General features: G+C 36.4%; 1 protein-coding gene across 1 annotated transcript in view; it reads left to right on the top strand.

The window, feature by feature from the left end:
• Positions 1-23,308, top strand: part of KIF13B (kinesin family member 13B) — a 170,511-nt gene that overhangs the window by 64,240 nt on the left and 82,963 nt on the right. The window contains exons 7-13 of the mRNA XM_054576032.1: positions 1,511-1,598; positions 4,319-4,453; positions 6,723-6,835; positions 8,003-8,114; positions 15,263-15,475; positions 16,805-16,915; positions 20,898-21,032. Of these exons, the coding sequence (XP_054432007.1) occupies positions 1,511-1,598; positions 4,319-4,453; positions 6,723-6,835; positions 8,003-8,114; positions 15,263-15,475; positions 16,805-16,915; positions 20,898-21,032 (907 nt within the window). The remainder of the gene's footprint in view (positions 1-1,510; positions 1,599-4,318; positions 4,454-6,722; positions 6,836-8,002; positions 8,115-15,262; positions 15,476-16,804; positions 16,916-20,897; positions 21,033-23,308) is intronic.

Genomic DNA, 23,308 nt, shown 5'->3' with positions numbered 1-23,308 from the left:
CTTGTGTGGCATAGCTTAAACTTTACCTACAATTTTTTCCTAACCTTTCATAATTTTTTACACATTTTTCTTGGTTTAGCAGTTAGCAGGTTTGGGCTTTGGATTTTCCTAGCTCTGGATCTGGGCCCATTAATTGTTGCCTATTGAACAAGGTCCTTGTGCTTTCAAAGCCTCATTTATACAGAGGGTATGATAATGTTATGTAATACCTCAGAGGGCGGCTGTGAAGATAGACTGGGATGATACACTCGAGGTCTTAGAACCTTTATGGCTCATAGTTCAAGGACTTGTCAAGTGTTAGTTGTTGTTGTTGTTGTCCCCCCATGGAAGTTCTGGAGGTTTTTTGTAGTGTTTCTGAACAATTGAAGTAAATAGATTAAAAACTATAAAAGTGATACCTGTTCATGAAAGACGAGATAACTGTGTCTTGTTATTCAAGTACTGATTTTATTAATTCAGCAGGTACTATATGTAATAATGTAATTATGTGTTATTCAGGAGATAATACAGTATACATTATCTTTAAGATAAAGGGTAAAAGGGAAAGGAAAAGGGTAGAATATATTCTGAAGTCAGAAATAATTTTAATAATTGTTCTATGTCTATTTTATGTATAGTTATATCATAACAAGCAAAGCTTTTAGTGGTTGATCCAGGGTGCTAAAAGAGTCCAGATCACTAGAAAATATTGTTACATAAAATAAGAATCACCTGTAATCTCACCCCAGCATATATTTTTATATTATATGATTTTATTGTTTAAAGAGTTTTTTGAGCTATAATTCATGTCATACAATCAATCATCAGCAGATATTCCTAATATTTTTAGTTGATATCATTAACTATGCTATGTGCTCTAGGTTTTTGGCAGATGTCCTTCATTGGGTTTATTAGTTCTTTGTTTGCTAAGAGGCTCTTTTTTTTAAAAAATCATGAATGAGTATTTAATTATATTGAAAACTTTTTCCTACATTTATTGAACTGACCATGTGTCTTTTTTTCCCTCATTAGTCTATCAGTATGGTAAAGGCCATGAATCTTCTTCCAGTCTTAAAAAAACCTGGTAGCCCTGACATATGCCCAATTTTAAGTTTTTAAATCATCATCAGCTTCATTATTTGTTGTCTTTTGTTTGTCTTTACTCACAATCGAGGTTGGTCTGTAATTTTTCTTTTTTGCGCAGTTAACATTTATTGAGTTTCTGCTCTCTGCACCACATTCTGTGAAATGACAATTAGATTATTTGTATTTATTTGGCCCTGCATTCTTTGTGGTAGTAAATAGACATCCCACAGTGTACCCTTTTGAGTGATGTGATATTTTACCACATTGTGAAGTTTTTGTTACTAGTCAAGCTTTTAAATTTTGGTTTAAATTCTTCTGGGATCAAGTCAGTTGGTTTTATTTATTTGGGATCTTTGTTGAATTTCAGTATGTATTTAGGAGCACAGCTGAGTCCTTTAAAAAACAGGGTATTGTTTAAAAATTGTTCTTTGTTTTTAACAAACAGAAGCCGTCAAACGTTAAAAGTCAGAGAGCATAGTGTGTTGGGACCCTATGTCGATGGACTTTCTAAACTGGCTGTCACAAGCTATAAGGTAACAATCTCCTTTATGTAAACTAACCAAATTCAGTGTAGCAATTTTTTGTTTAATTTGTGATTATTATTATTATTGAAATTTAAAAATTACAGAAGTATCACTTAAATTACTTTTTACAAGAATTTTTACTTAAAAAGCTGTGTATGGCTGTCAGGACAGTTAAACCATAAATGAAGGTGTACATTTGCAAGATACACCTGTTCATTTGTGGTGAGACACCCATTTTTTTCATGTTTTACGAACTCCAAAGTTGTGATGTACTTTACAATAAATGTCAGCTTCTTGTCTTCCCTAGTAGTGCATAAAATAACAAAATTGCTTATGATTTGGTGGATTTAATGAAATAAAATGTATTGAATTAAGTGGATGGAAATCAAAGCCTGTTTCTAATCTGAGAGAATCGCTTGCTGGCCTTTAGTCATTTCTGTTCATTTTCAAACTTCACGGCTGTGCTTTGTGTGAGTCCATCAGGCTTTGTGCCTTGGGGAAATGGGGGTGGGGTGACACACGGTGATGTAATGGACATTGAATTAAGAGTCAGTGAATGTTGATCTAGTGACACTTAATCCTTTTGTACCACTCCTGTATGACCCTGTATCATTTACTCTACTTCATCTACCGTCCTTGCCCTAGTTTTTTTTAAAATGGAAATTAGTTTTACTGTCTTGACTATCTAATGAGGTAGGTTCATTTGTTTTCTTTGTTCATTAATTCTATCATTTGATCATTGATACTTCATTTAGTAAATATTGAATACCAATCATGTGTCAGTTGTTGTGCTAGGTGCTAAGGATTTAAAAAAATGAATGAGTCGGTCTATTACCTCAAGCTTCTTACAGATATTATACAGGTATTATAAAACTACATGGTTAAAGTGCTGTGATAGATGTATATTCAGCGGTCAATGTAGTTTCAAGAAGGGGTACCTAACTTAAATGGATGTGTAGGTGTCTGGGGATCATGGTGTCTGGGAAGGCTTCTTGGAGGAGACTGAATGGGGTAATGCACGTGAAAAGTCTTGGAAAACTCTAGAATGTTTAATATAAACAATGTTTATATAAATGTTAGGTATTGTTAGTATATTAATAATCACAATTTGAGAGCATATTTATGCACCATTGGAAAGAGATCAAGATTGTTTTTAGAGCTCCGAGATCGAAAAGTATAAAAAGACCTTTTGTTGTCTAAAAAATTAAAAGGTCAATACAGAGTTCCTGCATGAAACAACAGATTAGAGACCAATGAATAAATGTAGGCTACATAGGATTAGGCTTTTACATTGAACTTCAGGATTGTCAGATTTAATGGGTCTAAAATGGATTTAGAATGAATCTAGAAAACAGATTTTTTTTTCCATGCTGGTACCTATCTGTATCTCTTTTTGCAGTTAATGTTTTTAAGTTGAGGTGCTTTATTTATACTGACTTTTTCCTTAAATATTATTCTTAACTTATACAGCAAAATAGAACCTTAGGATTTTCACAGGTTTTTATATGTATATGTCCTTTAGGATTAAGTATGGCTACATATAACAGAAACAAAATAACAGGATTTAAGTTCCTTTGAATATGAATTATTATATTTTGATCATTCTGTGTCCTCAGTATCTTAAAATGTATCTGGCACATAGTAGGTGCTTTCAATGTATATTTGAGTGAACAAATGAGTGAATGGTGAAAGGGCTAGTATGTTGATCCCAAAGATGCTATTAGGAAGCTAAATTTCAGCCAGCTCTTTGGTAATGCCATTATTCTCATACTTCTAGAGAGCTCTTAGAACCAAGGTGCAATAGCATGCCTACTCCCTTTAAGGAGAATTTCCAGTGACATGTATTATACTTTATCTTTCATTCACTAAAACTTAGTCATATGGCCAGACAGAGCTGCAAGAGCATCTGGGAAATGTTGTCCCTTAGCTCTGCTGCCATATGCTCAGCTGAAGATGGGACTCTTTTACTGGGAAGAGGAGGAGACTAGATAAAAGAAGGCAGGTAGTGGACTCTTGCATGCATCATCTTTGTTGTTCCTCAGTTAAGTCCTTGGAAGTAGATGATGTTATAGCTCAGTATAGTTACTTATGAAACTAAAACTCAGATTGGTTAAGTAACTGTTTTAGAGCATATGACATTTTTTTTAAATGCAGATCACATGATCCTTCAATATTGCATTGTGCTGTCTTCTGTTTTAGCAGTAATGACAGCAGAATAGTGCAGAAAATTAGTCTCTTGAAGTTTTTATTTTTAAAAATAGTTTTGGTAAGATATACTCCAAGGTGGTAACGTAATGCTTTGCCTGCTTGAGGGGGTTACAAATTATTTTTGCTTGTTGCTTATTCCTGTAATCTAATTTGATTTAACAGTTAACTTTTATTACTTCTGTAATTAAAGAAACTAATTTTTTTTTCCAGATTTCTAGGTTAGATGAGGATTGGCAGGGCATATTTGTCAATTTTGTGAGATTCTACATGTAATGTCTAAACTTTTCTAATTCTCAGTTGAAGCTGACATTTTATCTGCACTCACAGAAAATAGTGTAATTTATTTGTTTTCATGGGCAGTATTGGCTATTGCACTCTATGGGGTTTAATGTTCATTGAAATCAAAGTCTAAATTTCAAATATGTCTGGCTAGTAGTGCAACTTGTATTTTTGTAGTATAGCAGTTTTAATATATATTAGACGGATAAAGAAATGTGTGTCTGTGACTTGTTTTCACTTAGGATATTGAGTCTTTGATGTCTGAGGGTAACAAATCTCGTACGGTTGCTGCAACCAACATGAATGAGGAGAGTAGCCGATCCCATGCGGTCTTCAAAATCACCCTCACACATACTTTGTATGATGTGAAGTCTGGGGTAGGTGTTCAGATATATGACTTATTAAAAAGAATTTTTGAAGTAGATCATGGTTTATCTTATTTCCTTCAGGTGTTAGATGACTTAAAATCCTAACCAAACATGTATATCAATTAGGACACAGGGCAAGAAACAAAAGCCATGCTAAGTAAGCAGAGAGATTTAAAGGAGTGATTTGAGTGATTGCAAAGTTGTTGGAACATGTGAGGAGGAGAGGGTTCTAGACTGAACCTCCAGGGATAACTCCCAGAATAACACAGACTCATTGACCAGGATGCTACCTCTGAGGCCACCGCTGTGCGGCGAGCTAGCTAGAAGTTCCAGGCACGCCCCGTAGCTGTGATCCAGGCAACAGAGGTACTTCCATGATCAGGGGTCATACAATCCTGCTTCCCAGCCGAAAAACCCCAAAAGGGGCAGAGGATGGCCTCTGCTTTACTTCTGTTTTCCAAATCTTAATCAAGTGTATCTCACTGATAGAACCTAAGTCACATCCTGAACCCTGGCCTGCAGGGGAGTTTGAGAAATGTAAATTTTAGCTCTATACCCTCTCCAACTGCAGGAAGGCAGAGTAGAAGTTATACAAGCAGACGGTCCAGAGTCTTTGCCACAGTTTTTTTTTTGGTGGGGGGGGGTTTGTTGGGTTTTTTTTTTAGTTTTAAACTATGATGGCTAATGGTATAAGCTAATGTTAATACTCTAGCTGATTCAGTGGAGGTACTTTTGAAATATCACCTTCTGCTAAGCAGCTAAGACTCATAAGGAATAAATTGCACCAGGAAAATTGTACTTTCAGATTGCTAGATTTACGGAATAAATATGGAGTATTTGGTCTTCAGACTTGTAAGAATAACCAGAACCAGAGATGTATATGCTTCTACACAGTGAAAACTTCTCTGTTGACTTATACATTTGTTTCCCTTTTTTAATATGAACTTTTGCATATTTTGTTATGATGCATGACCCCCAGCAAATCAGTTTCAAATACCAGAAGCTAAAATAATCACCTTGGCAAAGCACTTTATTTTGGCAGGATTTTATTTGCTGAAAGCATATTTTTATTCTTTTACAATCACAGCAATATTAGTATAACAACAAAAAGTTCTTTGTTTCCTATTTCCTTTTCAGCATAAAACAAAAAACATACTGAAGACTTTTTTTTTTTTAAACCAAATGCACTTTTGATTTGAGAAGCTGGAAATCCTTTCATGGCAACATGTTTATTTATGGAAATAAATATAAATGTATATTTTAAAGGAAAAGTTAAAAAAATGATCCAGTCTATAGAAATGGCATTGATTTCCTACATTTTGTATTGCTGTTGAATAAAAAATATTGAATGTATGATTTAATATAAAACATTTTTTAAATTTTATTTTTAATTACAGTTTGTATTCAGTAGCATTTTGTGTTAGTTTCTGGTGTACAGCATAGTGGTTAGGCAGTCATAGACTTTACAAAGTGTTCTTTCTGTATTTTTAGCACCCACCTGGAACCATGCATAGTTATTACAGTATTAGTGACTGTATTCCGTGCTGTACTTTACATCCTCATAACTGTTTTGTAACTACCCATCTGTACTTTCCAGTTCCGTCACATTTTTCATCCCTCTGACAACTGCTAGTTTGTTCTCTGTATCTGTGAGTCTGTTTCTGTTTTGTTTATTTTTAGAAAACATTTTTGATAAAGGAGAGTATCAGAATATGTATGTGTACCTTTATATACTGTCTTAACTAGAGAATTATATAAATTTAATACGTGGAATTATGAGATAAAAAATTATTATATATGAATAACAGGAAACATTTTAGAAAGTGTTGAGTTCTTGAGGGATCCTTCCACTGTATAAAATTAGATTACTTTTTTATGTCACTAAGAATTGCAAATATTTTTTCCTTAGAATTATTGGTAAACATTTATGAAATTTTAAGCATAGTTTCAAATTATGTCAAAATTCATAACTTATAAATAATGTTTTTGTATACTTTTCTATGACAATTTTATTGGGTTCCCTTCGAAATGCCTCATTTAGGGAGACACTGTTTTTCTGAGATAACTTTAACTCGGTCTGGATTGGTTAGAGCTTTGTATAATTTTGTATTTACTAGATTGTACAATTTTCTTGCACTCGTTTATAGCAGCACAAACTAATTTTGAAATAACAGTGACTCTTTAATAAAGGATATCCATAGTAAACTTATTCTGTAGAAATGGTATCACCTTTTGTACTGCTTAACTGCGTATTGGTATTTATCAACTAACTTTCTAGACATCTGGAGAGAAAGTCGGCAAACTGAGCTTGGTCGATTTGGCTGGCAGCGAGCGGGCCACAAAAACCGGAGCCGCCGGTGACAGGCTGAAGGAGGGGAGCAACATCAACAAGTAAGTTTTTCAGGAACTTACTTTTTATTGCTTTGTTGATTTAATAGACAAATAGGTGAACTTATGTGGTTATTAAACGAGTAAGATTCTGGGCCAATTAAGGCTACAATGAACAATAGTTTGAAATTTTTGCAGATGTATATTTTTTATAGGCTCAACCTGTTTTATGTTTTGGTCCGATGTTTGATGGGGCCGAGTAGTACGTTCTCAGTCCAGTCAGAGGTTTCTCAAGAGCTGCCTTCTTGAAATTTGGGGCCTGACGATTCTTCATCCCTGGATCCTATGTATTCTAGGGTGTTTAGTGGCACCCCTGGCCACTACCCACTAGGTGGCGGTAGTATCTACTACCTCTCTCCCCTCGCCCTCAGTGGTGATGACCCAGATTTATCTCCAGACAGTGCCAGCTCTGCTCCCTGAGGGGGCACAGTCACCTCCAGTTGGGAGCTGCTGGTCTAAGCTATAGAAATAATAAAGATAATCAGTCTGCCTTTCTGAACCTGCGTGTCACTGTCTGAACAAACAATAGCATGAGTACCAGCTGCATCTGGCTTTCCCTTTTATGACTGCTGTGGTGCTTATTTATGCCAAGAGGTTGGGCTTTATGAAGGAATGTTTTATTCACCAGTTCTCTCATATGGTTATATTTTATACCTCAGGCTGAATTGTTAGCTCCTGTGGGCAGGATTCTTTTCTATCTGTGTGGCTCCCAGAAGGACACATAGTGAGATAAGGAGTCACCAGTGAACAGCAGACCAACCAGAGATTATAGGACAACATCATGCAGATTCTATGTCATTATTGGATGATTATATATATGCAATTATATATATAGACATAAAATTTTTGCGTATAATTACTTGTATTATATTTGTGGCTTTTTTTCTTAAAGTTATGTGATATTTTTGTCATTATCTTGACCTGAAGGTTTATGGCTTACATTTTTATTTATTAAAAAAAAACTGTGCTAAGCAAGTTTATTGCTTACAGTAGCATAAGACGGATAGCAGCTTTTAGAATTTATGTATTTGTAAATGGAGCGACTAAGTGCTGACAGCAGTGCCATTTTCATGTTGGTTCAAAGGCATCTCGATGTTCAGTCTTTGTGCTGAAACGTGACACTTGATCTACTCAGTGTTTTATGATTATTATCATTTGTTGCACATACAGGTCTCTCACAACCCTCGGTCTGGTTATCTCAGCCTTAGCAGATCAGAGTGCTGGCAAAAACAAGAATAAATTTGTTCCATATCGTGACTCAGTTCTCACGTGGCTGCTCAAAGTAAGTTATTTTTTTCCTTCCTGGTCTATTCTTGGTGGATGGTAATAGGAAGAATAAAGAGAAGAATATTACTCCTTTTCAGTTATCATTTCATCTATCACTGTACAGATTTATAATCATTAGGCTCTTAGATCATAATTATAATTGATTAAGCACAGGTTTCTTCCTGATTCAGCAGAATCTGGACGCAGTGGGAGTTTGGGGCACACTGGCTCTGAGATTTGGGGAATAGAAGAGAGGCCTGGTACTAATCTGATAGGCAAGTGAGTCATAAAAAAGGAGTTTCCACTATCTTACAGATTCAGCTGGACTGCTTGTCTTTCTCGCGGGCTCCTTTTGTTTGACTGGCATTTTGGACCTTGTATTTCTGTTTAACTTCAAAACTACTCAGATCATTTTAATTTGCTTTCAGCTTTTTAAAGGTGTTGTTCAAGAGTATACAGTAGGTCACATAGTCATTCATTAGCTGATTCGATGTTAATGAGCAAAATGGAAATGAGAAAGAAAAATAAACTGTATGAAGTGCTGAGGAAAACATAAAGGAGTGTAAAACACTTTTTCCCTCCAGTTTAGAGTCTAGCAAGGGAGATACGATATTTACATAAACTATTACAGCATGAGTTAGTGATCCCATAGGAGACAGAGGAATGACTTGTAATAGGAGTTTGGGGAGAAGAGAGACTATTTCCAGGTTTCCTTTAATCTTGGCGAACTGGGTATTGGCCTGGGAGTTAGGGGTATAAAATCTAGGGACAGTTTAACTCCTTATAGAGTGGCCAACCTGGAACAAAATATTTTTTTACTACTCTTTTTTATAGTTTTTTTTAAAACAGAGAAATAATTTCATGAACCTTGTTAAGTCTTGTGATAACTTATTTCTCATTGATCAAGACTTATATATTGAACACCTGTTACTCACTGTGCCAGGGTTTGAGAATATAAAGATGGGTTAAACATAGGTCCCCAAGTAGCTTAGTGGAGGATACAGTTTTGACTTAGTCCATGACAAATTTAGAGAACTGTGTTTGTAAAGGGAGTAGGATTTTCTTCTAGTTTCCACACTCTCTTAAAGGGTTTCTGGTATTCAAGTTTACTTTCTAAAACTCCGCACACCATCTGAACATGATTTATTAAGTGTAATTTGCCACAGTAGAAAATCAGGTATGGTACTTCCTTTGGCAAAATGCAGTAAAATTGACATTCAAAACAAAAGAATACACAAATTTTTTAAAGAAGGACTTTAAATTTTATTTTTCAATTACAGTTTATATCCATATTATTTTGTATTAGTTTCTGGTGCACAGCATAGTGGTCAGACAGTCATATGCTTTACAGAGTGCTCCCCCCAACATTTCCAGTACCTACCTGACACCATATATAGTCATCGCAATATTATTGACTCTATTCTCTATGCTGTGCTGTACTTCTCCACGACTATTTTGTAATTACTAATTTGTACTAATTAATCCCTTCATCTCTTTCACCCACTTTTGAATAAGCCTTGAGTTAAAGAGATGTTACAAAACATTTCACTACTAAGGAGGTAATTGTACTTACCTTCATGAGTTAATATTAACCTTGCAATCTCATTTGTTTAACTTCCATAAGAAATCTCAATAAGATCCTATTTCTTCCTCAAACATTCCACAGAAACATTTCCTGATTACTCATGATCATTCCCTGGATGTGCCTGATTTTAAAGACAGAATATTCATTGTCCTGTTGTTTGTGTTGATACTTCAGTCCATTTAAATAAACAATAAGAAATATCTTCTGTTAGCTGATACAGTTAAAATGGCCTAGGTGTTTCTTCAGTGGCCATTTCATAGGCTGAAGGCCAGGAAAGCTTGTTTCAGGAGAACAGGTACCATGCTAAGTGCTTCATGTCCATTGTCTGGGTTACTCCAGGAAGGTAAATGGTGGTGTTCCTAGAGTACAGATGAGGCAGTAGAGACAGAAACAAGGCTGGAATCCAGAGCTTCGCCACCCATCTTCTTTTGCCTAGACAAAAGGTTATCAAAGGTTTCTTTTGATTAGAAGAAGCACTTGACTATTACCAAGCATTGATAGAAATGATTGGAAATACTTGAATAAAACAAAACACTTTCTTAAAAAGCTCACTTTATCTTGTGTTTAGTAAAATTAGGTTAAAATTGTTGCTTCTGTGTGTTAATTATCAGGCTAAAGAAAGGAATACTTTTCTTGATTTTTGTCTTTTTTTTTTTTTTCTTAAAATCTCTGTGACCTTTATTTTGTTTGACTTTTGCAGCAAGATCTTAAGTAGGGGCATTTTTGCAAAATGTATTTTGGGGTTTAAACAGCTTTCTCCCAAGCTGTTTAACCCATTGTTATGCAAATCATCCTCCTTTGAAGTGGCTTTTATGTTCCTATTAGTTTTTCCTTCTTTAATTCTTAATTAGTCTAACTTTCCCAGACCCTTGTTTGACCTAGTATGATCCTGGTATTTGCCAAAGTAACTTTTATTAAACTCATAAACTTGCTCATCGTTTATAAGGTTTGCAATATTTTATAAGTTTTTTGCTTTGTATTTGCATTATAGTTATGTAGTGCTCTTGATGTTTATAACACCTGAGAGTTGGAGAAACTTTGATACACTTGGTCCAGCATAGATGTGAGTGCTCTTCTCTCAGGGACAGTAGAGTGCTTGCTGTCTCATTTGGTAAGCAGTCAGTGGAGAACCATTTTGTATTAGGAGGATTTTGGCATCTCTGTGTAACCTTCTAAATATGGATCTCTAAGAGTCAAGTCATTTCTGGTAACAAATGCTCTGTTACTGTGGCAGCTAGGAGTAAGTAGCCAGCAGGGAAATAAAGGCTCCCCACCATTGCAGTCTAACAGAGAACTGAATACAGGAGGCTAAAAGCAAAGGAAGACGACCCAGTAGTTCTGAGCCTGGTCCAGTGAGACTATGACGGTGCAGTAGCGGGGGAGCCCTTGAAAGCCTGTGTGTATCATCTCCATTAGGTGGGAAAAGGAAAACCTTGAGACTGTGTACTCTTGTCAAAGCCTGGAAAGCCTACAGCGCTCAAAGAAAAGCCCATAAAACAACTTTGGTTAATTGCCTGCCCCCTGTCACGTATGCAAAATGAACAAATAGACTCTGGAGCAAGATAAGGATTTGGGCCAGCAGACCCCCACCCATACCTATGTTTGGGTGATAGTCATGTCTCCCCGAGAGAGCTGGCACCACCTTTACCTGTCAATCAATATGTAACTCCCTCACCCGCATCCTGCCAACTATATACATCCTCAGAACAAAGGACTCTCTCAGCCTCTTGGCCCTTTGTGGCCACCTGGCCTCTTGCTGCCCCGCTTTTGCCACCTTTGCTTTTGCTCTCCCATTAGAACTTAGCACTGATAAACTTTGCTTGCATGCTTCGTAGGCTTGCCGACCTGCAATTCTTACTGTGTGTTGGTAAGAAGAACCGAGTGTCTGTAACATTCCAGTGATGATTATCTTTTGAATTTATCCACTTTTTCCCATTCTTATTGCCCCTTACATAATGAAGGTGACCCTGCCTCTTGCTTGGACAATCTAAACCTCTCCCTCAAGCTTCCATTCTTTCTTTTTAAAAAGATTTTATTTACTTTTAGAGAGAGGGTAAGGAAGGGAGAGAGAGAAAGAGTAACATTAATGTGCAAGAGAAACATCGATTTGTTACCTCTCGCATACCCCCAGCTGGGGACCTGACCCCCCAACCCAGGCATGTGCTCTAACTGGGAATCGAACTGGCAACCTTTTGGTTCAGAAGCTGGCACTCAATCCACTGAGCCACAGCAGCCAGGGCGTCTGTCAAGCTTTCTTAGTCCATTTTGTTCTTTACAGTGAGGTTGCAATTTCTTTCTAAATTAATACTCTTATTAAACTTAAATCTCTTTAATAATTCTCCAGAAGCCCTTAAAATAAAGTCCAAATTCTTTAATGACTTGTCACTAGGCCCTTCATCATCTGACCACTCCCTACTTCTCATTATTCATCTTCTGCTCTTGATATTATCAATTCTAGTTAAGTGACTTCTAGGACTTTGCTCTTACTCTGGAACATTCTTCCCCCTCTCTTCAATTTCCTCCTACACTGCTCTCCCTCCCTTTTACCTGGGTGATGCTTATTCATCTCAAGGTCTCAAATGCCACTTTCTTGGGGAACCTTTCCTAACCTTTCAAGATTGGGCTTTCTGCTCTTTCTATGTTTCCTGAGACCATATTGTATTTATCCCCACTTTAGTTCTTATCATATAGTGTTTGCTCACCAGCATCTATGGTAAACTCCATGAAGAGATGAATGAATGGATATTTCAGCTCTGCTCTGAGCTAGCATTATGACCTTTGGTAAGTCTGTCAGTCTTCCTGGGTCCTAATTTCTCTTCTGTAAAATGAAATAATTTGATTAAATGACTTGAAAGAGTTCTTTCAGCTTTAAACAGTTCTGACTTCCAAAATTAAATTTCTTTCCTAAGTCCATTTAATTTGCAGTTGCTACGTTGGAAACAAAGCTCAGCTGATTTGCCTAATTAAACAATTAAAGAGTAAACAAGAAGCTTTATACTTTCTCCTTGAGTAAGTGCCAGTTCTTTTGTTGCCATTTCCTTTTTGCTAATGGCCTAAGGCCATTTTTGAATATAGGCATATTGTTGTCGCTCAGGCACAAGGGCTTTTAAAATATCAAGGATCTGTTGTTTGCCAGGTTTCCTTTTCTCAGCACAAATTGAAGCACAATGTGCATGCTTTTCTCCTTTGCCACTATTGTTACACATTCCTTTTACCCAGTAGCATTTGCTGTTCATGTGGGCTCATAGAACACTGTGGTTCTCCAAGGGCAGCACACCAGCGAGCGCACCACCATGGTGCTGCTTGTGCACTGAGTTGCCATTTGAGACGTAATTCCTGTGATCTTTATGTACGGCATTGGAATTTCATTAATGTGCATGGGATTCTTCTTGACATTTTTCTGGAAGTTGCCAGCCAAAGCTGGGCACCAACAATGCGAGGTCAGCATCTACAAGTGAAGAGTGAAGCACACACTCATACAGGCTTCACAGAAATCGCTTTTGCTTCCTAAAGCCCAGATTACTTATATTCCTTCCTTGCGTTGAACTTCGTTTCCTTCAAAGATAAAATGATCTTAGCCATGTTGTCTGTGGAAAACCAGTTTTTTAGTAATGGATGAGTAAGTGGACATATTGTCTGTGATTATATTGAACTGTTAAGAATACTTAAGGAATTATTTTGTTTCTGGCACTAGTCAGGTCACTTTACTTACTCCTCAGATCCGAACTCTGTCCATTGCCAAGTGTTTTGTTGTTACCATGTTGCTGTGGGTAGCCGTGGGGAGTGGGAATCCGTTGGACTGGGAGGCAGAGTACGATGGGACTAGAATATTGTTCAATTTGCACATTCTGGATCTTTAGGCAGAGTATTTAACCTTCTTTGTCAGAACGAACCTCTGTTTTTTCATTGGTAAAATGGGGTACTAATAATCCAATTCACCAAAGGCTGCAGACTAAGTAAAGTCTATGCACAAAGATTGTGTGAATCACAGATTGCTTGAACAGATTTTAGATATATTGGTATTGGAAAAACTTTATATCTTCAAAAGTAAAAATTTTATGTTGGTTAATGCTGTCCAAAGGTAATGTTGGCTTACTGGCCTTTCTCAATATCCTCTCTCATCTTGAGACTATGTTCTGCGATATTCTGTTACTGAAAGAGGGACTGAGTCTATTTTGGCTAATTCTTGTGATCCTGGGATGATATATTAGTGCATAAGAAGTTATCTGTTGCTGTGTAACAGAGTAGCCCTAAACCCTAACTGGTTGAAACAACAGTCACTTGTTATCCCACAGTCGCTATGGCTCAGCATTCTAGGTGTGGCCTAAAAGTGGTTCTGGCTGGTGGCTCTCACCTGGCTGTGATCAAAGTGTCACCGGGGGCTGCAGTTATCACGAGGCTTGACTAGGGTTGGAGCCGCTCACCTAAGCAGTGGGTGGCAGGCTTCAGAAGCTGTGTTTTCACACTCCCTCCTGTGGTGCCTTCAGAGGACCACCTCACCTCATGGCAGTGGTGAGGGAAGACACCCTTGACAGAGCCACAGTCTTTCCATAATCAGAAGTGACGTGCCATCACTTCTGCTGTATTGTTTCTTAGATGCAAATATGCAAGCTCTGCCCACACTCAAGGGAGGGGAGTGATACGGGGGTGTTACTGCCAGGAGGTGGAAGTCATCGGGGCCATCTTGGAGGCGGCCTGCCGCGGCATTGTGTGGAGAGGTGGTGAGAGGAGTGGATTGATTTCCCAAGTCTAGTTTTGTAATTCGGAGTTGTATTTAGTTAATTTTAATATTCTCAAGTGACAGTAGCATTTTGAACTTGTTGGAGCCCGTGCTAAAGCCCATTGCACTCTACTTTTCAGTCCCAGTGTGATGAAGATGAGTAACATCTGTTCAGCATCCTTGACTAGACTGTAAAAGTGGTTGTGTAGAACATGAAACCTATTTTAGTGGTTTTGAAGTGGTGTCAGAGGAAATAAAATGAAAATACCTTCAATTTAGCTTTTATTTTATAAGACTGTAATTGTACCTTTTTATGGTACAGGTATGTTTTTAAAAAATTTATAAGGTGCTTGATTGCTTGTAACAACAACACTTTCTGGGCCATTATTTAGGCTTCTCAGAGATTCCAAGTACATGGTGTTATGGAGTAGATTATAGGTAATCATTCTTTGATCAGGTAAATAATATCACAATTGTTCAGTTCCTCTAGGGAAGATTTTGTAGGCATTTAAGAAATTATTCTTCTTTATTCTGAGTAGTCTGCTGACTTACATGGTATTGTGTTGTCTGTTAAAGGAGAACAAATTGTCTTAAAATTAAATTTTATTAAACTAAAATAAATATAGACTTTAGTGTATTTCTCTGTCCTTTTTCAAAACCAAAATTCCCTTTTGCAGAAAAGTAGCTTGGCAGAGAAGAAAACACATGGGACAGGGAGTCAGTGTACTTGTACTTTAGTCCCGGCCTTGTCCTTAAATATGTTTGACATTGGGATGTTGTCTTATCATTTCTGACTTCTGCTTTCTCATAGAATGTTTTCTACCAACTCTAAAATGCTGCTCAATTTCTCTTTCTATAGGACAGTCTTGGGGGTAACAGCAAGACAGCCATGGTAGCTACTGTGAGTCCAGCAGCTGATAACTATGACGAAACCCTTTCAACTCTGCGGTATGCAGATCGCGCCAAGAACATCGTGAACCACGCCGTGGTGAATGAGGACCCTAACGCACGAATTATCCGGGATCTACGGGAAGAAGTAGAGAAACTCCGGGAGCAGCTAACCAAAGCAGAGGTATAAAAGGCACAGCTCAGTGATGCTTTATGGGTCTAGGAAAATCTAGTAAAGCTAGAACTTGAATATTCTGCCCCTTTAGCCATAAGTGATGAGTCATTTACTTAAAATTTTTAAATATCCTGTAGAAAGAGAAATTTGAGATGAGTAATAAGTAAAGGAAGGCAGATTGTCTTGATTGGAATTTAGAGTTTTTACGGGTGTTAAAAGAGTTGAATGGAGGAAAGAATAAAAGGAATTGAGAGAATGTTTTATTCCACAGTATAGGCAGAAGACAAGAGAGAAGAGATGTAATAGAAGAAGGGAGAGTAAAAAAGAAGCCTGAAAAAATGTATATAATGTATTTTTAGTGCAAAAAATGGTGAAGAGTGGGTACAGGCTAATTGGAAGAGGAATCAAATAGATTTTTTTTTTTCTTCAAATAGATTTTTGTTGTTATCATTTGTTCACTGCTTGAAGTCAGAATGGAAATCTTAAGGAGGTCTTTCACAACTTAATAATCTAGTTTTTCCATGTTGTGGGTTAATTTTTTAGAAAATATATTTTATAGCCCATCTATTTATTGGTACTCTATTTCCACTATTATTTGAATATTCTGTTGTGGTATTTATGCTCCATTACTGAATTTGGAGCGTACACAGTTCTCACCTACAACTGAATGCTCAGCCTTGTCAAAAGAGGAATAAAATACCAGAGTCATGATGCCTACTTTCATTAGCCTCTCTGTTCCCGCAGTTTCCCAGTGCTGCGGGAGTCTGTCCTGGGGCTGGGACCAAAGCCCTCTTCTTTGTCACACCCCATTTTATGGTAGTCATTTCGTAAAATACATGGTCAAAACAATTATCCTGATCATATTTTTGCCTGTTGAATTTTACCTTGTTTTTATAGTAATAATTTTAAAGTTCATCAAGAGCCTTTTAAATTTTTTCTGTGTTCTTGATATTAATAACACCATCTAGTTTGCAACTCATACAATTTTAGTCTGTATATACTTGAATAAAATACCTGAAGTCATCAGTAAAGACTAGAATGAATTATGTATGACTTTAGATATATGACTGATTGGAATTTTAAAAATAAGCCCTTGATAACTTGAACTATCAAAAGAAAAAAATTTGCCTTCCTTTCAAACGCATCTAGGATCCTTGGGTTTGTTTGTGGGACCCACACAGTGGGATTGCTGGGGTCAGTGGCAGTCAGCTATGTCTCAGGAAGATCAGAGGCTTCATTGAGAGGAGACAGATTGTTACTTTTGTTTTTCTGGATGTATCTAGTCCTTTTTTCAGTGCATTGTACAGACAGTTCATGAAATAAACATTTTGCTTATAGGCAATGAAATCTCCAGAACTAAAAGAACGGCTGGAAGAATCAGAGAAGCTAATCCAGGAAATGACTGTGACCTGGGAGGAGAAATTAAGGACGACTGAGGAGATTGCTCAGGTTCGTGTTTCCTGATCTAAAGAGAGAAACCTCATGGCTGTTTGTGCAAGGCAGCTCAGGCAGCACTTCTGGCTCTTTTTGATTTTTTGCTTTGAAGATGGCAAGTCTAGCACCATTAGTAAGAATCTATAGCCAAGAGTTTATACTTTATGAAGTTTATGGGAAGGATAAAAAAAAAGACATAATTATAATTAATTGTTCATTATGTAATAAATAATTTTTAGGGTCATAAAAAAAGTTTTTAATGAAATAGCTGCTTTATATCCCCAGCTGTGAACATCCAATTCTATTAAGTGCTTTGTAGACCCAAGGAAACTTACACAAACCACAAAATTATTAGTAGTAGATATTAGGCTATAAGATTTATGTTTCCATATGACAACTCATTAAAAGTAATATGAAATTCCTAAGTCTGAGGTAACTGTCTCTCATTTTTTAGAACACTTAATATAGGTAAGAGTTGTGAAATGTTAGGGTGGGAACATTAACATTTGGAGAAATCCCTAAAATGTCCAGCTCAGACACAAAAGACTTCCACTGTGGCTTTCCTGTTAGGTGGTTCATTCGACCTCTGTTCTAAAACTATGCATGATAATGTGTAGCTCAGTACCCCTTTGAGCTGTTTTTTTACGATTGGACAACTCTAATTGTAGCTATTTAATAAAAGTCTTTTATTCTTTTATTTCTGCTCATTGGCCTTAGTTTGTTCTTCCAAAACTACGAGAAAAAGTGTCCCAATTATATGTAGCAACTAACAATAAGAATAGCCAAAATTTATTGGCTATACATTTGTGTTGGGGCCTGTGCTAAGCACTGTTAAGTGCAGTATTTTATTTAATTCTCCCAACAGCCCAGGAGACTGTTATTACCCAAATAGTTAAAGTCACCTCTGCCTCTTTCCCTCTTTTTCTAAAGTTAAAAATTATAGTGTTTTCAGCTGTTCCCTGTATTAGCAAATATGCTGAACTTGCTACTTCTTTTTCCACCCAGTAGATTCCATCTTTAAATGTGCTGTCCAGAACCAGTCTATACATCACAGGTTGTAGGACACTAGGACTATTGTGTAGCATGAAGTGGGTGTTATAGTAGAACAGATTAAGATTTAAGTCAATTTTAAAACTTTTTTTTGTTATAATCAATTTCAAAACTGATAGGAGTATAATAAATCCCCATGGACCCATCGCCCAGTTTCACCAAAGATCAATACATGACTAGTCTTATTTTACTTACATCACCGCATTGGGTTATTTTAAAGCCTATCCCTCAAATTACAGAGAAGAGAGAATACACCAGTGTATAAACTTTATTTCTCTTTAAATATTTCACTTTTGTTTTTCATAAATTGTCATTCTAATGATTGTTCAATTGGGAACTAATTTATGTGAGCCTTTTAGACCTGTCCAAAAGTAAAACATTGACTTGGAAGTGCTCTTGTACTTGGATTGCTTTGCTAATGCAAAGCAAGGTAGGTCTCAGTGAGATCGCTATGTCAGTGAACCTTACCTTTGGGATCTTTCCTTTCCTAACTGCTCTTGCCCCCTCTCAGATGTCCCTTTTGGGAATGATGCCTGGATTCATCCAACACCTTATCTTTCCAAGCCCACAGACCTCAGTGCCGCTGAACTTGCTTCTCCCCTCTCACTAGATCTGTTGATTATTGACCTCTTTCCAAAATTGACTTGCATTCCCCAAAACGTATTTCTGGCATTATAGCCAGAAATTGTTAATAAAGTCTTCTGGGATAAAAATGGCCCATGGTCAGATGACTTTGAGAACATCTGGGTCAACTAAGTTAAATAGACTCCTTTTTTGAAGGACTTTTCCCATGTCTCCTCCAGGCCACCAGGCTCTCCAGAAGTCCTCTGTGCTCTGTAGCGTCTTCATCCAGTAGGCCAGCTCCCATAGGTCGTCCCTGCCATTGAATTCTGTGGCAACTGTCTATGCCCTTTTGACCTTTAAGTCATGCAATTCTCTACTGTTGTTCAGAGTTTTGTTTTGTTTTATTTTGTACAGTTTTATTACCTAATGGGTACTTAAGATTCTCAAGAAAAAAAGGCCTTATCTTTTTGCTTTTCAAATGTGTGCTCAATACATTTTTGAGTAAACAAACAGAACTCAAGTTGACTAATTTCTAAGCCCAGTGATTTATCTGTGATATGAAACAGTCTCTTATTTTAATTTTTTTTTATTCTCATTAAAAAATTCACACGTGAAATCAAAACCTGGACATAATCAGAGTCAGCAGTTGTGTCCTTGGGCAAAACCTGTTTGCCACTTTAAGTCTTTTATTTAATGCCATGGTGAGAATTTATGGAGTCATACTAAGAGTATAAGTGAAAGAAACTATACTATTACAAAAATAGTATTTACTTACAGAAAAATATAGAAAGATTATGATGAAAAAAATTTAAATTAACTGGGATCCAATCATCCAGAAGGAACTGTGGTTAATATCTGTGTACTTTCTTCTACGTTTTTTCAGTGCATAAATTGATATACTAATTTATATTCTGCATTTTCCACTTAGTATTAGTTTGTGGACTAGTTTGTTTAAAAAGAGATATTTTTATAGAGAAATGTTTCTTTATGTTATTGGAATAATTCTTTAATTACCTACCAAAATTTCTATGTGAAATATATTTCCCTCAGAAAGGACTACACAAGATATGTCAGAATTGCTTTCCTCATTGTAAGAACATGATGATGCTGAACACTCTAATGTCTCCTGCTAAGTCAAAACTTCTGAAAGAATTCAGTAGTGTTTTTTGTTGGAAGAGAGTCTTGATTCAAGTACCCAGAACCAAAATGCCCCTACTTTTGTGTAGTATGCTTCTAGGTGAAATGGATTCACCAGGCTGCAGTGGCCATGTAAATTAGGGTGGTGTCCCTAGAAAGAGCACAATTTTAAGGCTGTAATTTAATTGTACTACAAATGTATTGTGTAGCCCTAGTTAAATGACTTAGAATGTTTTGTCTTCAGAATCAAAGGTCCTTGGTGGCTTTATTACTTGTTATTTATAATAGTTCAATTCATATACTATTCAAAGTTCAAAGGTCATTACTACTTGTTATTTATAATAGTTCAATCCATATACCTAAAATATAGAGCATCGGCTGCAGGATTCGTATGTATCCCCCATACACATACATTCATGTATTGTGTGGACTCAGAGACTGGAGGCACAGCAAAAGAAAGGCTCATATCCTTATGAAAATAGTACTTGAATGCATATGCAAGTTTTATTTTGGTAAATTTGTAAGACCAACGTTTTGAGAGCTCACTGTGTGTTATGCATTGTGCTGGGAAGACACAGTGGATACATGTGATTCAGGCCCCCATGGAGAAGTGGGCAAATGAACAGTGACCAAGTGTGAAAACAAGTATGCTCCAGCTAGAAGGTACAGGTGTACAGTCTCTTAAGTTAAAGAGAGCATTCCTGATGCTTTCAGGGGCCTGGAAGATGTTCCATGTAACTGTAGGACAGGCTTTGAAAGTAGGAGTGACAGGATGTGAAGGTGGGAATAAGTTGGATGGGTCAGATCGAAGGGCCTGGTGGACTTTGCTCAGGGAGTTGGGCTTTTATCCTTGCTGTGTAGTCACTGAGGTATCACAGGAGAGTGTATTGAAAACTTGGCTTTTTAAAAACACTACAGTTGAGTAAAACAAATGTACATTTGCTCATATGTAGAGAATTAAATGGGAAAGATGAATTCAAGATGTTAGATATTTTCAAGAATGAAAATTGAGAGCTCAGTAGTTTACTTGGTTGTTATTTGTAATGGCTTTATTTTTCAAAAAAAATTTTAATTAACAAAATAACATTATATGGTTCAGAAAGAGAAAAAACATAGTAATCTATAACACCATGTCCCAAGCTAAAATATTTGAATTATAAAGTTATTCAATAATTACTCTAACGTAAGAACTATTTCTCACTATGTCAATAGCTGTGGAGTTAATATTTCTCTAATCCATTTACAGGAACGGCAGAAACAACTTGAAAGTCTTGGAATATCACTTCAATCTTCTGGAATTAAAGTTGGGGATGATAAATGTTTCCTTGTTAATCTGAATGCTGATCCTGCTTTGAATGAACTTCTGGTTTACTATTTAAAGGTGAAGTAATTGGCTTTGCTGTATTTCCTGCCATGAAATAGAACAGTGATTCACAACAATTTTTTTTTTTAAACTTGGAGAACCACGCTTATTCAAAATAATGAATTAGCCAATTGTTTTTATTTGAATAAGCTTAAGTATAGAAAAACCTTGGGTTTCTGGAATAGTTTTTCTTTTTAGTTATTGAGTGATGTCATTCAACCTTGTAATATTAAAAAAAGATATTCTGGTATTATTTCTAACAAATCAAGTAGCTTAACTACTATTGTTTCATGTGATTTATACCAGATTAAGTAGATAACTTTAAAGCTTAAGAAATGACTGTTAAAACTGACTCATTAGTAGATGAAAGCTTTTATGGTTTATATGAAGCATGCCTTTTTGTATGTGGTTTGTTAGCTCATAAGGGGAAATGTTTTAAGACAGTTATATTCATAGGATCACTTGATGTAAAATTTGTATTTCCATTAACTCTTAGGAAAACTAAAAAATCTGGATTATCAAATTATAAAAAAAGATTGGGAGGGTGAGAGTGTGGAAAAGGAAAACAGCAAATACTGATACACATTGAAAGTGATAAATAGTAGGATATAGGAAGACAATAGACAAATTTATAGATCCTGATACTACATAAATTACGAGGATATATATGCCCAGAGCATAAATGAATTATATAATGGACAAATGATTTTAAAAGGAGGTTAATAAATAATATGAGGAAAATTTTTCCCCCTCAATATATGTGGGTTTAATTAAGGTGGCTAGGAAAGTAAAGATAATGAGCTGATAAAGTTGGAAACTGCTTTAAAATTAGAGAATTGTGTTGTTTCATTTCTAAAGAGATTAAAGAATTCATGACCCATTGGCTAGTTTCCCAGGGTTTATCAAAGGTATCTGGCATAATTGCTGGGTGTGTTTTGAATACCATGTTTTATTACACTGTGAGTTAAGTCATGTCTTTTGATACTTACAGTCACCTGCATTCTCAAGTACGGTGAGTAGGAGAGGGTTGCCCTGTGTTTCCAGTCCTTATCACTATTTAACAGATGTTCAATCCCAAGTCCTTTGCCCTTCTCTGCAGATGCTTCCTCTATAAATGGAAGTTGGGCTACCTCACAGAGCTCTGGTTAGGATTAAATGAGATTGTATGTATAGAAGCACTGTATAAACAGAAGCACTATACAAATATAAAATATTCCATATACCATTTTCACATTTGATATTCTTTAGGGTACCTTATGTACATCATTCTTGTCTATTGAAAAAATATGTATTATTGCATTACTTAATGTGCTTCTAGACAATGTTGGCAGCATTTTGTGTTAGAATTTCAGCGGTAGATATTCACATGTTTTAAGAAAGATGCAGTACTTGAATAGGACTTAAATATTCTGCTCTTTTTGTTTCTCAGAACTCTGCATTCCTTCTCTTTCTGATGTGGTAAATTTCCAGTCGGAACACACAAACACAGACACTCAACAAGAGAAAACCTGACTCATATCTGTTCCTTAACTAAAAAGTTAAACAAAGAAACTATTTAAAGACTTTTAGAGAGTATTCAAAATATTTCTGGTCATCTTGTGAGGAGGTGTTGGGATTCTGTTTCAGACTGTGTGGTCAACCCTGTTCTGGCAGAATTTAAGGCAGTGTTGATTTCCTCACTGTCCCGGCTACCCCACGACAAGAGTATATTCATGACCAAGCACAGTCAAGAGGATGGTCTCAGTGCAAGAACAGCTTTTGCTTCTGTAAAACTATATTATGATGTGGAACAGAGGAATTCGGAGGCTGAGCATTTTGTATTTTTTGCTTTCAGATTCTCAAGTCAGTTGAGATGCTGGGTAGATGACCTCACATCTCTGGGTGACTTTTGGCACCCCATCTGTAAAATGAGGGCACTAGATTAAAATATCTGTAATGTTCTTTCTAGTTCCAAGTTGTATGTTTCTCATCCAGAACAGAATCCTCCATTTATTTGTTCTGTCCAGAACTGGCAGAGGTAAGGTTTGGTGGGCAAACCGTGGACAGATCATAACTCACAAGATAATTTTGCAATTTATTTGCATGTGTAGGCAGTCCTTGCTTTACATAGTTCTAATATATACAAATTCTAGCCCCCTGATTTAGTAAATAATGTTGACACTGCTGCCATTCATAAAATTCTAGCTTTTGCAGCCAGAGGAGCATAGCGAAGGTGAATTTATGGAGGTAAACAATGAAAGCGGTTGTGATGATAAGGTGAAGATGTCTCAAGGGAGTGACGCCAGGCAACACTT

Source organism: Pteronotus mesoamericanus, unplaced genomic scaffold, assembly GCF_021234165.1.
Source record: "Pteronotus mesoamericanus isolate MK-2021 breed Mesoamerican mustached bat unplaced genomic scaffold, CSHL_Meso_final contig_32, whole genome shotgun sequence".
In the NCBI taxonomy this organism is placed as follows: Eukaryota; Metazoa; Chordata; class Mammalia; order Chiroptera; family Mormoopidae; genus Pteronotus; species Pteronotus mesoamericanus.
Note: the sequence above shows the minus strand (reverse complement) of the source record. Positions and strands in the feature narration are given on the sequence as shown.